Raw genomic sequence first — 16,281 nt, forward strand, 5'->3', positions numbered from 1 at the left:
ACAGCTGATCCGGTAAGTCCAGCAACAAGGGGAGGGGGATGGTAAGGAAAGCGCCTTGCTAGCGCCTGTTTCATTGCCGTCAGAAACGGGCCTTTCTTACTAGTTATCTATAAAACCAAAGTTCTTCATAACGGAAGGTCCTTATGACCAATATATCCGTGACCTAATGGCTTTATAAGCAATAGCCATATAACCAAAAGGCACTGTGACAATAAGTCCTTGTGACCAGTATGTCGGTGACCTAATGGCCTTATGACCAATAGTAGATATGTCCATTATATATCTGACCACAAGGTCCTATGACCAAAAGGCAGTGTGATCAAAGACCCTATGATCAACTGTCCTATGATCAATAGTCCGTACACCAAATTTGCCTGAACCAGATTAGATACAAAAACACAAAACAGATTCAGCTTTAGTTACAATTTTTTTTTTTACTCACCTTTGATGTATCTGGGCTGAATGAGTATGTCTCATAGATGTAGTCCAACCTCTGCCTGAGTTTTGCTGCTACATCTGTATACTTGACTGAGACTTTTTTCCAATGTGCTCTCTCTGATTTTAATACGTCCTTGAAAAAACAAATTAGATTCAATTCAGGCACTGCATTTTTGTGCTACAACCTTCTCAGGGTTATCACTAAAGATAGGACAGAAGACTCCTAATGTGTAACCTAGCATGACATACAAAGTGGAAATCAAACTGTTTAACTGAAATACTATTAACCCTGAGAGACAAGTAAAACCTGGCCAGGAAGGAGTTAGTTGACTGGAGTAAAGAAAGCAGCTGGGAGCTTAGGCGCCCGGTATAAAAGGCTTGGGGAGGCTATGCCTCCCCAGCCACAGCAGGATGGATCAGCTGTTTCTATAGAAATGCTAAATAGTATTAGTAGTAGTTCTCCTGTGAGTCCTGCTGCTCTGGGGGGTTTAAATAGCAGCAGCAGTGAAAGCTTTCTCTAGCCTTGTGTATAACCAGTTGTAGTTTGATTATCTTACTGCTGGGAGAGCAGAGCAGGGATGTTGGCTGGAGGTGTCCTGGGTTGCCAGGGAGATATTTAACTAGGATCAAGGTTGCCAGATGGGCGGTTTTCCTGCCCAATTAGGCGGGTTTCCGCGACCTGCTGCGGGAAATTTTTGCCTGCTGTGGGTTGCGGTTTTTTGGGTGGCTTTTATTTGGCCGGGCGGGTTTTTTTTTCGCTGTCTGCAGTTTTTCGCCCTGCGGGGGGCGTGGTTAGTGACATTGGGGGCGTAGTTAGTGACGGCAGAGGCGGGGTTCATGACAGCGGAGGCGGAGCTGATGACGGTGGGGGGCGGGGTGTGAAATTTTGGGCGGGTTTCAACTGGTTTAATCTGGCAACACTGACCAGGATCATGAATTCCTGCACATGAGCAGTTCACACCAAAGAGACTTGCACTGACCCCTGAAATTTTAAAAGTGCTAAAAATAAGTTTTAAAAGTATTTGCATTAAATCTAATTGCAGAATTTAGGTGCTAGGAAGTGGGATTGGTATGCTATGTATTCAAATTTGCTCAAGCCATATGCAAATTAGTCCATTTTTGGGAGGTTCTCATTTGCATATTTATGGGTAAAAATTGTTGGAAATGTTTACAGCCTTAATGTTAGGGCATGGCTCTGATCAAAAATGTGAACTTTGATCCAAAAACGAAGGGTTTAGCTAGTGTTTTTGACTAAAAATTCCCATTAGAGTGTCTGTATGTTAATCTGCATTCAAATAGAGCTCTCTGATTGGATGAGCAGCTCCTGTTAGAAAATCTGCCCGGGAACAGAGAGGAGAGGAGAGAATCAATGGGTGGGTGGCTGGAGGGGGGGCAGGGGAGAGGAGATAATCAATGGGTAGGTATGGATTGCTTGGGGGGGGGGTCAGGGGAGCGAGGACAAGAAATGAAGAAGAAAGGCAGAAAGTAAAGAAATAAATGGAAAGGAAGCCCTGGAAACGGAGTTAAGAGGACAGATAGCAGCAGAATCGGATACTGGGCCAGCATGATCAGAAAAGCAAAGTCACCAGACAACAAAGATAGAAAAGATAATTTTATTTTCATTATAGTGTTTGGAATATGTCCACTTTGAGAATCAGGTGCTCAACATTAAATGTTTATATTTATTTACTTATGTATGGCATTTTTATCCCACATTAAACATGAATTAGGATGTTTTGTGGCTCTACATGAGAATGGAAAAATTAGGTTCTTACCTTGATAATTTTCTTTCCTTTAGTCATAGCAGATGAAGCCATTACGTATGGGTTGTGTCCATCAACCAGCAGGGGGAGATAGAGAGCACTCAACTTTTCACAGTGCCTCATGGCCAGCCAGCTCCACTGCCTCTTCAGTATTTGAAGCTTCCAAAGCAGTATGGCAAACCGCAATGGGAATAACATGAACTTTCCTCACTGCAAACGATGGCCCCTTAACAAGGGCATGAACTCAAAAGGAGGGAATGAACACATCCTCCTGGAGGGAATAAACTCATCCTCCTTATTGTTTAACTGGAGGGGATACACACAACCTCCTGGAGGGAATAAACTCATCCTCCAAAACATAAACTGGAGGGAATGGACTCATCCTCCTATAAGTGAACATGAATCCTGAAGACTGTTTTCCAACTTTCTCCGAAGGAACTTACTTCAGGAACCAAGAACAGAACCTGAAACAGATTCACAGCATACAGACAATCATACAGGGAGGGCTCATGGCTTCATCTGCTATGACTAAAGGAAAGAAAATTACCAAGGTAAGAACCTGATTTTCCCTTCCTTGTCATCAAGCAGATGAAGCCATTACATATGGGATGTAACAAAGCAATCCCAATATAGGGTGGGAACAGGTCACCCCACGTGCTAGCACTTGTGTTCCAAAACGCGCATCCCTCCTAACAGCCACATCCAGCCTGTAATGTCGGGCAAAAGAGAGCTTAGAAGCCCATGTTGCTGCACTGCATATCTCTTGACGAGAGAGTGCTCCAGTTTCAGCCCAACTACTACTACTACTACTATTTAGCATTTCCATAGCGCTACAAGGTGTACGCAGCGCTGCACAAACATAGAAGAAAGACAGTCCTGGCTCAAAGAGCTTACAATCTAATAGACAAAAAAAAAATAATAATAAAGTAAGCAAATCAAATCAATTAATGTGAACGGGAAGGAAGAGAGGAGGGTAGGTGGAGGCGAGTGGTTACAAGTGGTTACGAGTCAAAAGCAATGTTAAAGAGGTGGGCTTTCAGTCTAGATTTAAAGGTGGCCAAGGATGGGGCAAGACGTAGGGGCTCAGGAAGTTTATTCCAGGCGTAGGGTGCAGCGAGACAGAAGGCACGAAGTCTGGAGTTGGTAATAGTGAGGAAGGGAACAGATAAGAAGGACTTATCCATGGAGTGGAGTGCACGGGAAGGGGTGTAGGGAAGGACGAGTGTAGAGAGATACTGGGGAGCAGCAGAGTGAGTACATTTATAGGTTAGTAGAAGAAGATTGAACAGGATGCGAAAACGGATAGGGAGCCAGTGAAGGGTCTTGAGGAGAGGGGTAGTATGAGTAAAGCGACCCTGGCGGAAGATGAGACGGGCAGCAGAGTTTTGAACCGACTGGAGGAGGGAGAGGTGACTAAGTGGGAGGCCAGCAAGAAGCAGATTGCAGTAGTCTAAACGAGAGGTGACAAGGGTGTGGATGAGGGTTATGGTAGAGTGCTCGGAAAGAAAGGGGCGGATTTTACGGATGTTGTAAAGAAAGAAACGACAGGTCTTGGCAATCTGCTGGATATGAGCAGAGAAGGAGAGAGAAGAGTCAAAGATGACCCCAAGGTTTCGAGCTGAGGAGACAGGGAGAATGAGAGAGCCATCAACAGAAATAGAAAACGGGAGGAGTGGGGAGGTGGGTTTGGGGGGGAAAATGAGAAGCTTGGTTTTGGTCATATTTAATTTCAGGTGGCGTTGAGACATCCAGACAGCAATGTCAGACAAGCACGCTGAAACTTTGGTTTGGATGCAAGATGAGATATCAGGGGTAGAAAGGTAGATTATTATTATTATTATTTATTGCATTTGTACCCCACATTATCCCACCTTTTTGCAGGCTCAATGTGGGAGTCATCAGCATAGAGATGGTAGGAAAAAGCCAAGGGATGAGATTAATGAACCAAGGGTAGATAGAAAAGAGGAGGGGACCAAGAACAGAACCCTGAGGTACACCGACAGGCAGAGGGATAGAAGTAGAAGAGGATCCACCAGAGTGAACACTAAAGGTGCGGAGGGAGAGGTAGGAAGAGAACCAGGAAAGGACAGAGCCCTGGAATCCAAGTGAGGACAGGGTATCAAGAAGTATGCTGTGATCGACAGTGTCAAAAGCAGCGGAAAGATCAAGAAGAATGAGGATGGAATATTGACCTCTAGATTTAGCCAGTAATAGGTCATTGGAGACTTTAGTAAGCGCAGTTTCGGTTGAGTGGAGAGGGCGAAAACCAGATTGTAGTGGGTCAAGAATAGCATGTGAGGAGAGAAAATCAAGGCAGTGGCGGTGAACAGCACGCTCAAGTAATTTGGAGAGAAAAGGAAGGAGGGAGATGGGTCGGTAATTAGAGGGACAAGTAGGGTCGAGTGAAGGCTTCTTAAGGAGAGGTGTGACCACAGCATTTTTAAAGGCAGCAGGGACAAGAGGAAGAAATCGCTCTGGTGGAATGCGCCTTAAAGGCTACAGGTGGAGACCGGCCGGCAAGCAGATAAGCTGAAAAGATAGTTTCTTTGAGCCAGCGGGCAATAGTGGCTTTAGACGCTGGAGACCCTCTGCGAGGACCTGATAGCAAAACAAACAGATGATCATAGATCCTGAAAGAGATAGTAACTCGCAGATACTGCAGCAGAGTCCTGCGCACATCCAACAGGTGCAACTGCCCAAAAGATTCTGGAAACTCCTCCTTATCAAAGGAGGGCAAGAAAATAGGCTGGTTTAGGTGAAACGCTGAAACCACCTTAGGCATATGAAGGAAGGCACGGTCCGAACCCTGACCCCGGACTCTGAGAATTGCAGAAATGGGTCTCTACAGGACAGCGCCTGGAGCTCTGACACCCGTCTCGCCGAAGTAATGGCCACAAGAAAAACAGCCTTTAGTGTCAAATCTTTCTCCGATGCTCGCCGAAGCGGCTCAAAAGGAGAAGCCTGCAGAGCCTTCAAAACTAGCCCCAGGTTCCAAGCTGGACAGGGTGCTCGCACGGAAGGCCGGAGCCGAAACACCCCACTAAAAAACCATGCCACATCTGGATGAGCAGCTAAAGACACGCCTTCAACCTTACCACGAAGGGAGGCCAACGCTGCCACTTGCACCCGCAGGGAATCATAGGCCAAGCCTATTTGTACACCATCCTACAAAAAGTCCAGAATCGGCGAGACAGGAGCCCGCATGGGTGTGATCGCTTTTGAAGCACACCAAGACTCAAACTAGCGCCAAATCCTGGCATAAGCCACGGAAGTGGAACGCTTGCAGGCCTGTAGGAGAGTGGAAATGACTGTGTTTGAATAGCCTTTGTCCCTCAATTGCGCCCTCTCAATCGCCATGCCATAAGACCAAAGCAGCAGGCGTCCTCCATGGCTACCGGGCCCTGTGACAACAGGTTCGGTACCAGAGGTAAAGGAAGGGGAGCCTCCACTAGCATCTGTCAGAGGTCTGCATACCAAGGCCTCCTGGGCCAATCCAGGGTGATGAGGACCACTTCTCCTGGGTGCAGCCGAATCCGCAGGAGCACGCGCCCTATCAAGGGCCACGGAGGGAACACATATAGTAGGCCCGGAGGCCAGGGCTGAGTCAAGGCATCCAACCCTGCCGAGCGAGGATCTCTCCGTCTGCTGAAGAAGCATGGGACTTTGGCATTTGAACTTGTCGCCGTAAGATCCATCACGGGCTTGCCCCATTTGGCACATATCTGCAGGAATACTTCGTTTGCTAGTTCCCATTCTGCTGGATCGATCTGATGCCTGCTTAGATAATCGGCTTGCACGTTGCTCTGACCTGCAATGTGAGCTGCCGACAGAAACTGAAGATGCAGCTCGGCCCAGTGGCAAATCTGTTCGGCCTGCGCGGCCAGTGCTCTGCACTGAGTGCCGCCTTGTCGATTTAAGTAGGCCACTGCTGTCATGTTGTCCAACATCACTCTGACAGCCAATCCTTCCAGGGTCACTTGAAAGGCCAGAAGCGCCTGAAACACCGCTTTCAACTCCAGGCGGTTGATGGACCACTCCGACTCCTCGGGTGTCCATAGACCCTGGGCATGCTTCCCCTTGCAATATGCGCCCCAGCCCTTCAGGCTGGCATCTGTCACTACTAGACACCAATCGGGGCGCGCCAGCGGCATTCCTCGCCGCAGTATGCTGTCTAGAGCCACCACTCAATGCTGAGTTGGACCGCAGGGAGCCAAGAAAGTCTGCATTGATAATCCTGAGAAACTGGAGACCATCTTTGAAGTAGGGAATACTGTAGAGGTCTCAGGTGCGCTCTCGCCCAGGGCACCACTTCCAATGTGGCTGTCATCGATCCCAGCAGCTGGACAATGTCCCAAGCTCGCGGGCGGGGCATCCTCAGGAGCAGATGGACCTGATTCTGAAGCTTGCACCGCCTTTGCAAGGGTAGGTATACATAGCCCGAGTGTGTGTCGAACCTGGCCCCCAAATATTCTAGAGATTGCGAGAGGGTCAGGCGACTTTTGGCCATATTGATGACCCAGCCTAGAGATTGAAGTACTGAGACCACTCTGGCTGTAGCTTGATAGCTCTCTGTTACAGAGTCTGCTCTGATGAGCCAGTTGTCTAGGTACGGGTGAACCCTGATACCTTCTCGCCTGAGCAAAGCAGCTACTACCACCATTACCTTTGAAAAGGTTCGGGGAGCTGTGGCGAGGCCAAAAGGCAAGGCCCGGAACTGGAAATGTTTTCCCAACACCGCAAACCTCAGAAACTTCTGGTGCGGGGGCCAAATTGGTATGTGAAAGTAAGCTTCTTTCAGGTCTAGAGACGTGAGAAACTCTCCTGGCTGTACCGCAGCAATGACGGAGCGCAGGGTTTCCATGTGGAAATGCCGCACTCTCAGGGACTTGTTTAATTCTTTTAAGTCCAGAATAGGGCAAAAAGACCCACCTTTTCGTGGCACCACAAAGTAGATGGAGTATCAGCCGCAGCTGTGTTCGGCGGGAGGTACCGGGGACACGGCCCCTAACTGAATCAGACCTTGCAAAGTCTCCTCTACCGCTGCCCGTTTGGCGACAGAACCGTATCGGGACTCCACAAATACGTCTCTTACTGGGGCGTTGAATTCTATTCTGTAGCCATCTCTGATCAGGTCCAGAACCCACTGATCTGAGGAAATATTGGCCCACTCCTCGGCAAAGAGGGAAAGATGTCCTCCGATGACAGGAAGCGAGGAGGGGGCCGGCGCACCATCATTGAGAGGGTCGCCCCTGAACTCTAGGCCTACAGCCGGTGGCTGCGGAACGCTTGTCTGAGCGAAAGGAGTTCCTCTGCTGAAAAACGGGCACGAGAAGTGAACCCAGCAGAACGCCCCGGGCGGTACCTTCTAGCTTCATGGAAGCGAGGTCTATAAGAGGAGTGGACCGCCTGGCCCTTGGAGGAAGGCCTCGGCCTATCTTCGGGCAAGCACTGGGGATTAGGATCTCCCAGGCCTTTAACAATTTTGTTTTTCAACTCTTCACCAAATAGGAGAAGGCCTTGAAAGGGAAACTTCACCAACCATTGCTTAGAGGCCATGTCCGCTGTCCAATGTCGTAGCCAAATAAGACGGCGAGCTGCCACTGCTACTGCCATTTGTTTAGCCGAAGCTCTGACAATATCATTAAGGGCATCAGCCAAAAAGGACAAGGCCGACTCCATCCGCGGAGCCACATCCGAGAAGGGCTCCGCTCCATCTCCGGGCTGTTCCACTGCCTGTTGCAACCACGCCAGGCAGGCTCTAGCAGCATAACTACGGTCTTGTATATCCTTCAGGGCAACTCCTCCTTCCACAGGGATGGTAGTTCTCTTTGTCACCGCAGTGACTAGGGCATCTACTTTAGGCATTGCAAAGCGAGCCAAATGCTCCTCACGCAGAGGGTATAACTGCCCCATAGCCCTGGAAACTTTCAAAGGTCCCTCGGGGTCAGCCCACTGAGCGGAAATAAGCTCTCGGATGGAGTCATGCAAAGGAAAGGCTCGAGCAGGCTTTTTGGTACTAGCCATCCTAGGATTCACAGAGGAGGCCGTGCCACTGTCAGGCTCTTCAATAGAAAGGACCTGTAGGGAATCTGAAATAAGCGCTGGCAGCTCATCACGGTGGAAAATCCTCACCGCGGAGGGATCATCCAGATCCTGTGGTAATTCTGCACCTGACTCTGGCTCCTCAGACCATGAAGGCCTACCAGAACTCTCCGAATCCTCACAGCCCGACCACAGGGGGGAAAAAGGAGGTGCACCACAATCTGAAGGAGAATTAGCCCCTCTACGCTTTTCTTTATGCCAATTATCCGGGAAAATAGCCTCAGCGGGCAGTCCCAGGCCAGAATCCACCGGGGGGACAATAGAAGGGGCTTCAGACGACCCTTGAGGGAGAGCTCTTTTCAGCATGTATGCTTTATGCAATAATAACACAAAATCAGGGGAGAAAAACTCGCCCTGGGCACTCAGATCCTGTCTGGGGCTAGCCGCTCCCTGAATAGCCTCAATTTGAGGTCCCCCCCGGGCTCTCCGTCTCTACGGAGGCCGCGCCATGCGGAGAATTCAAAATGGCGTCCACTGCCAGCTCTGAGCGGGAAGAATCATCGCTTGCCATGCACGGGCCGGCTCTTACACCTGTACAGCACGATTTACAGAGCCCCATTGCTGATTTGCGCTTGCCACACCGGGAACAGCGCTTTACATTCTCTGCAGCCATCGCTGAAAACGGCGGGAAAATTCAAAATGGCGGTTTCGCACCAAAAACACCCCGATCGCGGGCCCACCCCGGAGGATTTAGAAAACACTCTTACCTCACCAGACCAAGTATCACAGCTCCGGTCCCATAGAAGAATCAAAGGAAAACCTCTGTTCCACTTTTTTTTTTTTTTTAACGCTGTGAGGAAAGCAGAGGTAATAAGAACTCCGGAGGCTCAGATGAGTGGGAAAGGCAGGGAAAGGCAAACCAATGTGCCTGCATCCACTGAGTGGGAAAGGAAAGGGAAAAGCAAGCTAATATGTCCACATCCACGAGGGCATGGGTAAGGCAGGGAAAGGGCTGACCTATGTGCCTTCAAAGTGAAGCTGCTATAGCCTCTAACACCCCGGCTAACAACTGGCAAGCCAGGAGCCACCCCCAGGCAGATTTTTGATGGAGCTCGAAGAAGCTGCAGCCACCCTGCTTGGGGAGATAGAGAATACTGAAGAGGCAGTGGAGCTGGCTGGCCATGAGGCACTGTGAAAAGTTGAGTGCTCTCTATCTCCCCCTGCTGGTTGATGGACACAACCCATACGTAATAGCTTCATCTGCTTGATAAGGAAATGCCTTTTTATAATTTTTGCTGAAAATTGCCGCTCATCCAGTTTGGGTCTGAGACCTTACCGCCAGCCATTGACCTAGCGGTAAGGTCTCACGTGGTAACCGGGTGGTAATGGTCTATACGCATAAAATGCAGATTACCGCCCGCGCACCATAAAAGAAAAATATTTTCTGGTGTGCGTAGCGGAAGCACATCAAAAATGAAATTACCGCAAGGGCCACACAGAAACTCAAAATTGACGCACGTTGGACGAGCGTAGGCGCCTATGTGGCTTAGTAAAAGGGCCCCTCAGAAATCTCACTCAGGGTAAAAGTCATGGTATTTTATATTTCTTATATGCAGGTACTTTTCCTGTCTCCAGTGGGGCAATAGAGGGTTAAGTGACTTACCCAGGATCACAAAGGACCACAGTGGGAACCCAGTTCCTCAGGTTTTCAGCCCACTGCACTAACCATTAGGCTAGTCCTCCACTCCTATATGTGGAAGAATATAGGACCCCTTTTATTAAAGCTTAGTACATGTTAACAGATAATAGTGTATGCTAACTACTACACAATACTCCTGGGGGAATTCTATATTACTGGACAATGAAGAATTTGCACAGAATTCCACACTTCCATGGACTGTGCAGAATTCTGTGCAGTGTGCTTTCCAGCTGCGGCATCCCTCTTTGCACACTTACCATTCCAATGTAAGAGGAGGAGCTACACAGCCACAGATCAGACTACTTCCTCCTCTGCTGTCTTGGTCCTTTCTGGTTCCTTTAAGCCACGCAACTGTTTGGCTACCCCAAAGGCTCAAAGGAAGAGTCAGGCCCGGGACAGCAGAGGAGCAGGAATGAGCCTGATGTGTGGCTCCTCCTCTTACCGCACTGCAGTGGCAAGTGTACAGGGAGAGAGTGGGAGGCCTACAAACAACATAGATTTTGGGGGGGGGGGGGGGGGGGGCTGAAAAAGATGTGGATGATGAGTATGTGAAGGGAGACGGGCTGGGCTAAAAAACAAAATGGATGAGGTGTGTGTGCACCATGGGAATAGAGTGGCAGTCTCCAGGAAGGTTAATAGGAAACTGCAGTTCTGGTGGGGTGGTATTTCATGCCTGAGGAATTCTACATAAGAAGATTAGAAATAAAGTGAGCAGAATGTTATAGAATATTCAATTTATTGTGTGTGCAGAATTGCCACAGGAATAGCACAACCCATTTTATACCTATGGGTCATGTGGCACTGCACACACTAATGTCTGTTAGTGCAGCTAAGCATAAGGGGACCAATTACTAAAGCACAGTGTGTGCTGATGGACATTAGCTTATGTTAAGTGCCACATGGTCCATCGGTATAAATAGGACATGCAGCATTTAGCATGTGCTGTCTGTTAGTACATGCTAAGCTTTAATAAGAGGGCCTCTTCTTTCGTAAAACTTACTCATGTGAACTAATTATGCCTGAAAAGAACAGTCGTCTACTTAAGCACACACAAATGGGCTCTGTTATTTTATCAGCTTAATTAATGTACTACAGGTTTAAACCCTTTACTGTCCAATGTTCCCGTAATAAGCCATATGGGAACAGATTGATGGGCACATTGGACACTAAAGGGTTAAATACAGCAGTGTTCCTGTTACTCTACAATTTTTATTCTTTTACTTTTTAAGAGATATATGAAAAAAATGAACAAAACTTCTGCACAAAATTGGACTAAATTATCTACTTATAAGCTTTATGTATATTTACTGCTATAAATGTACTATATACCTTGCTGGAAAAGAATCGCCCAATCATTAATTTTCTTGGCAATGCTAACTGTTTGTTTCCGAAACACTTCACTATAAGCTGGGGTTCGTTTAGGCACATCTGAGAGGCGATAACTGTAAAATGTTTCGCCAGTTGCCTGGAGCGAGTGACGTTAATCCTGAGGCTCGCCCGTAGAAGGAGACTAGCCCTTGCATTCATGCTGCGCGTGGAACCTCTGCCGGTTCCTTCCTGTCCCCGGAGACTACTCTGTTTGCCAAGTGTTATGCACAGCTGCAGAAAATCACTAGATCACTATAGAAAAGAAAGAACAGCTTTAACATTAGAAAATAGAACGAAAAAGACTTCACTATAACAGCAGCAGCAGCACAGAAACCAGCCGTCGCACATTTCTTACGTAAAAATACGCACTTCCCCTCCCCCTGTCCACTGACTCCCCTCCGTTGGAGGTGCGTGAAGATGACGTAAGAAACCGTCAATGGTCCCTGGCGCCAGTCCAGGGAGAGGAGGCGTGGCTTGAGAAGGTATAGTGGCGGCGGTTGTTTGATGACGTCTGTTTCCGGAAACGGGCGCTGCTCTGCTCGCCGTCTAGGGTTGTGCTGGTTCCAAAAGCTCTGGGAGCGACCGCCGGGTGACGCTGCGAACGCACTTTGTTGAGGGATGTGATGATGAGGTTTCTTACTATGTTAGACTGAGTTTTGATTGCCTGGGAGGTGATGCGAAGAGCTCCTTCGCCGGCCTGAAATCTTCTGGAAACTAGCGGGACTTTTAAAGTGTCGTCCCACACGCAGTATGGATGGGAGACCTGAAGTGGTGGGGGAGGAGGGCACTGGACCGGTCCACGGCAGGCAGCAGGAGTCGGGGGACCAAGACAGGCTTGTAGTTGCAGGGAGGAAGGTCAACGCTGCTAGAGCGCGTTGGAAGCTGCTCGGACAGGTAACCAACAGCCCGCCCCCCGTGCAACAGCCCAAGCCTTCCCGGAACTGGAATGGATGTATGAAACTCAATGCAAACCCTCTGCGAGTCATTAATGCACACTGCGAAGGGAAATAAAAGGGTTAACCTATGTAAATGTTCATGCAATTAAGCTGGTTAAGTTAAATTACTATACGAGTTGTAATAAATTATTTTAAACTAAAGCTGAAATAATTCTGTTCTGTGATTAGGAATGTGCAAGCTAATTTGGTGAACCTGAAAAACAAACTCTGTAGCATCGGGGAAGCCTTTTCTTATTTGGGGGGAGGGGGGTGTATTCCGTATTATTGTACTGGTAGGCTGCGCACTGGGACAGTACCGGTTTCCTGGATGTATTATGCTGGTAATTAGCCCTGTAGTTAGAAGCTTACTAAAATAAAACTTTTGGCTTTCTCCTGTTCTGTCATAACCGATATTGTGGTTAGAACTTGTGTAAACCGTGCTGTTGGATTTTTATGGCTGTGCACAGAGACAGCTAGCCTCTTTGCTTATTCCCTTCGTTTCTATGGGGGAGGGTGGGGTGGAGAAGAGTAAATGATTGGGTATGAGATGGATGAAAGAGTGATGATGGATTGAAAAGAAATGAAAGTTTTGAGAAAAATTGGGAAAGAGAATTCAGACTAAAGTTGAAAGGGTTTTTTATAATACATAATGTGGATAGTAAACTATAAACATTGTGCTATATTTCAGAGCAGTTTTAGTGAACTCACATAGAGGCATATTTTCAAAGCACTTAGCCTCCCAAAGTTCCATAGAAACCTATGGAACTTAGCCTCCCAAAGTGCTTTGAAAATATGCCTCATAGAAGATGGCATATAAAGACCTGAACAGTCCATCCAGTTTGCATATCAGTCAAATTCACTATCAACTCATGATTAAACAAAGAATGTGTTATAAGATACTTGATTTTGGTCTTTCTTTGTCATTTCTGGGACATAGACCCCCCCACCCCCAATTCTATAAAAGTTGCACATATACAGATTAATTTCAATTAAGGCCAATAATTGCATGTAAAGCCAATTATTGGCACTAATTGTCATGCAAAAAATTGCATGACAGTGCCAATAATTGGCTTAACATGCAATTATTGGCCTTAATTGAAATTAATCTGTATATGTGTAAATTTGGGCACATGATCTGTGCCTATGTGTGGCCCGGAAAATGGGGCATAGAAATAGGAAGGTCATGGGTGTGAATTTGAGTTACACACAACTACAGAATAAGGGGTTTCCATATGTAAATTTAGGTGGAAGTATTTGCACCACAATTTATGCGTGACCCCATGCTTAGGCACCATTCTATCAATTGCGCTTAACTTCAGGCACGGCTTATAGAATAGTACTTCAGCGTTCTTTTCCTGTGCCAATTATTTTTAGGTGTGTTTTTTTTTATAGAATTCACTCCAGAGTGTACAAGTCCACTTGACACTGTCCTCACATTTCAACTAATGCAGTTGCTGTTGAAGCCCTCTCTAGCCATCTTAAACTGTCTTGCCATGTACAGGACACAGACCGTAGAAATCTACCTGGCATTAGTTCTTCACAGCTGGAGTAGCCATCTAAGCACCACTTGACACATCAACAGACGTGCAGTTATTTAACACCATCCGTTTTCTAAGTAGGGATCCTCTGTTCATTCCGTGCCTTTTTGAATTCTGTCACTGCTTTTGTCTCCATGATCTCCCTCAGGAGGGTTTTCCAGGCATCGACTTCTGTCTCCATGAAAATTAATTTCCTGACATTCCATTATGTAGCTTCCCACTTTTGGGGATAATAAGTGGAGATAGAGAACTGAAAACTGAGCTGAGACATATCTCTCTTGGCATCCATTCCAGCTCTTCAGTATTTTCCATCTCCCGCAGGTGGATGGACACCTGCATGCAAATCTCTCTCATGAATATTCGTTATGGATATCCTGAAAACCTGACTGGGTGGGGTGCCTCCAGGACCAGGTTTGGGAAGCACTGGCCTACAATATAACTAACAATTGTAGGGGACTTGTCTGCAACTTCATTAGGCACTTAGTTAAGAAATTATCAATAATAAGAATGGGGCTATCCAGTCTTTCACACTGATCGTCACATGTTTGATTATCTTCCAATTGGTGACAGGTCGTATGTGTGTACTCGGTGCAAAGAGCTCCTAGCACTCAGAGAACAGATCTGATCCCTGGAGAAGCTCAGGTAGTCAGATATATAGAGGAGGCCTACAGTAACATAGTAGAGAGGTTGCACCTCCAGACTGGCAACCTTTGTGCTGCTATGGGGAAGAAAGGTCACCTTAAGCGAGAGCATCACCTTGGACAGGCAGGAAGTGACCTGTTCCCCCTCCCCCCCAGGAGATGCAATATCCTCTTACACTGAGGATGTGTCTCCAGGGGCCTTTGCCCGGGAGGGGAAGGGTTAGGATGGTCATATTAGTTGGAGATTGAATCATTAGCCATGTAGATAGCTGGGTGGCTAGTGGATGTGAGGATCGCTTGGTTACTTGCCTGCCTGGTGCGAAGGTGGTGGACCTCATGTGCCACCTAGATAAGATTTTAGACAGTGATGGGGAAGACCCAGCTGTCTTGGTGCATGTGGTTACCAAAGACAGAAAAATGTGGGAGGGAGGTTCTGGAAGCCAAATTTAGGCTGTTAGGTAGAAAGCTCCAATCCAGAACCTCTAGGGTAGCATTTTCAGAATTGCTCCCTGTTCCACGCACAGGACCCAAGAGGCAGAGAAAGATCCAAAGTGTCAATGCGTGGATGAGACTAATGGCGCAGGGAGGATGGATTTAGATTTGTTAGGAACTGGGCAACATGCTAAGGAAGGGGAGCCTATTCTGAAAGGATAGACTCCACCTGAATAGGACCAGCCTGCTGGCACTAATATTTAAACTGATGATTGTCATCCTTCCACCAGGTCCCTGAGATATCTATTATATCTACTTCTTCATTTACTGTTATATAACTCTCCTATCTTATTTTTTAAGCTTCTAGCATTTCTATAGAGACTCTCAGTGTTTTTCTTTCCTTGCATCTACCGGCTGCTTAGAAGTTGACAAGGATAATTTGCAACCTTTGCTCTGTTCTACCTTTAAACACTCCTAGCTTTCTTTCACCTTTTTTGAACCCTCTCTATTGAGATCCTCTGAATGTCCTGCTATAATAGTATCCTTCAAGGATACCTCACTCCAAACCATGTGCGTATTATCTACAATGACACCTAGATCTTTTTCTTGTGCTAACACTCATGATGGACCCTAGCATCAGGTAACTATGATTCAAATTATTCTTTCCAATGTGGATCAACTTGAATTTGTCCACATTAAATTACATCTGCCATTTGGATGCCCAGTCTTCTAATTTCCTAATGTCTTCCTGCAATATTTCATAGTCCGCTCATGTTTTAACAAACTTTGAATAGTTTTGTGTCATCTGCAAATTTAATCACTACTACTACTACTACTATTTAGCATTTCTATAGCGCTACAAAGCATACGCAGCGCTGCAAAAACATAGAAGAAAGACAGTCCCTGCTCAAAGAGCTTACAATCTAATAGACAATCACCTCACTTATCGCTCCAATTTCCGTATCATTTATAAATATACAAGCAACAAAGCCTGTTTTGTGAAAAATGAAATGGGCCCTAGGAAGGCTCTTGTGTAAGCGATTTCTCCTCTCTCCCCTGCCCTCCTCTCCATGTCCAGCGATTCTTCCCTCCCATCCCATCCAATCCATGTCCAGCGATTCTCTACCCTCCCATCCCATCCATGTCCAACGATTCTCCTCTGCCCTCCCCTCCTCTCCGTGTCCCTCGATTCTGGCTTCCCCTCCATGTCCAGCGATTGTCCTCTGCCCTGCCCTCCCATCCATGTCCTGCTATTCTCCCATCCCCTCCATGTCTAGCAATTCTCCTCTGCCCTCCCGTCTGTGTCCCGAGATTCTCCCCTCTCCTCCCATCCATGTCCAGCGATTCTCCCCTGCCCTCCCATCCATGGCCAGTGACTCTGTCCTTCCTGCCGCCCTGCCTTTAAGCCGTTCTCTCAGGTCGCAG

General features: G+C 47.3%; 2 protein-coding genes across 2 annotated transcripts in view; one reads left to right on the forward strand and one right to left on the reverse strand.

The window, feature by feature from the left end:
• Positions 1–11,644, reverse strand: part of PREPL (prolyl endopeptidase like) — a 98,219-nt gene extending 86,575 nt beyond the window's left edge. Inside the window, exons 1-2 of the mRNA XM_030195804.1 lie at positions 11,272–11,644; positions 443–571 (exon numbers count right to left, since the gene is read on the reverse strand). Coding sequence (XP_030051664.1) covers positions 443–571; positions 11,272–11,469 — 327 coding nt within the window. The 5' untranslated portion in view covers positions 11,470–11,644. The remainder of the gene's footprint in view (positions 1–442; positions 572–11,271) is intronic.
• A 197-nt stretch (positions 11,645–11,841) lies between these two features.
• The window catches only part of CAMKMT (calmodulin-lysine N-methyltransferase), a 577,957-nt gene continuing 573,517 nt past the window's right edge, over positions 11,842–16,281 (forward strand). The window contains exon 1 of the mRNA XM_030195805.1: positions 11,842–12,204. Coding sequence (XP_030051665.1) covers positions 12,061–12,204 — 144 coding nt within the window. The 5' untranslated portion in view covers positions 11,842–12,060. The remainder of the gene's footprint in view (positions 12,205–16,281) is intronic.

This window comes from Microcaecilia unicolor, chromosome 3, assembly GCF_901765095.1.
Source record: "Microcaecilia unicolor chromosome 3, aMicUni1.1, whole genome shotgun sequence".
Classification (NCBI taxonomy): Eukaryota; Metazoa; Chordata; class Amphibia; order Gymnophiona; family Siphonopidae; genus Microcaecilia; species Microcaecilia unicolor.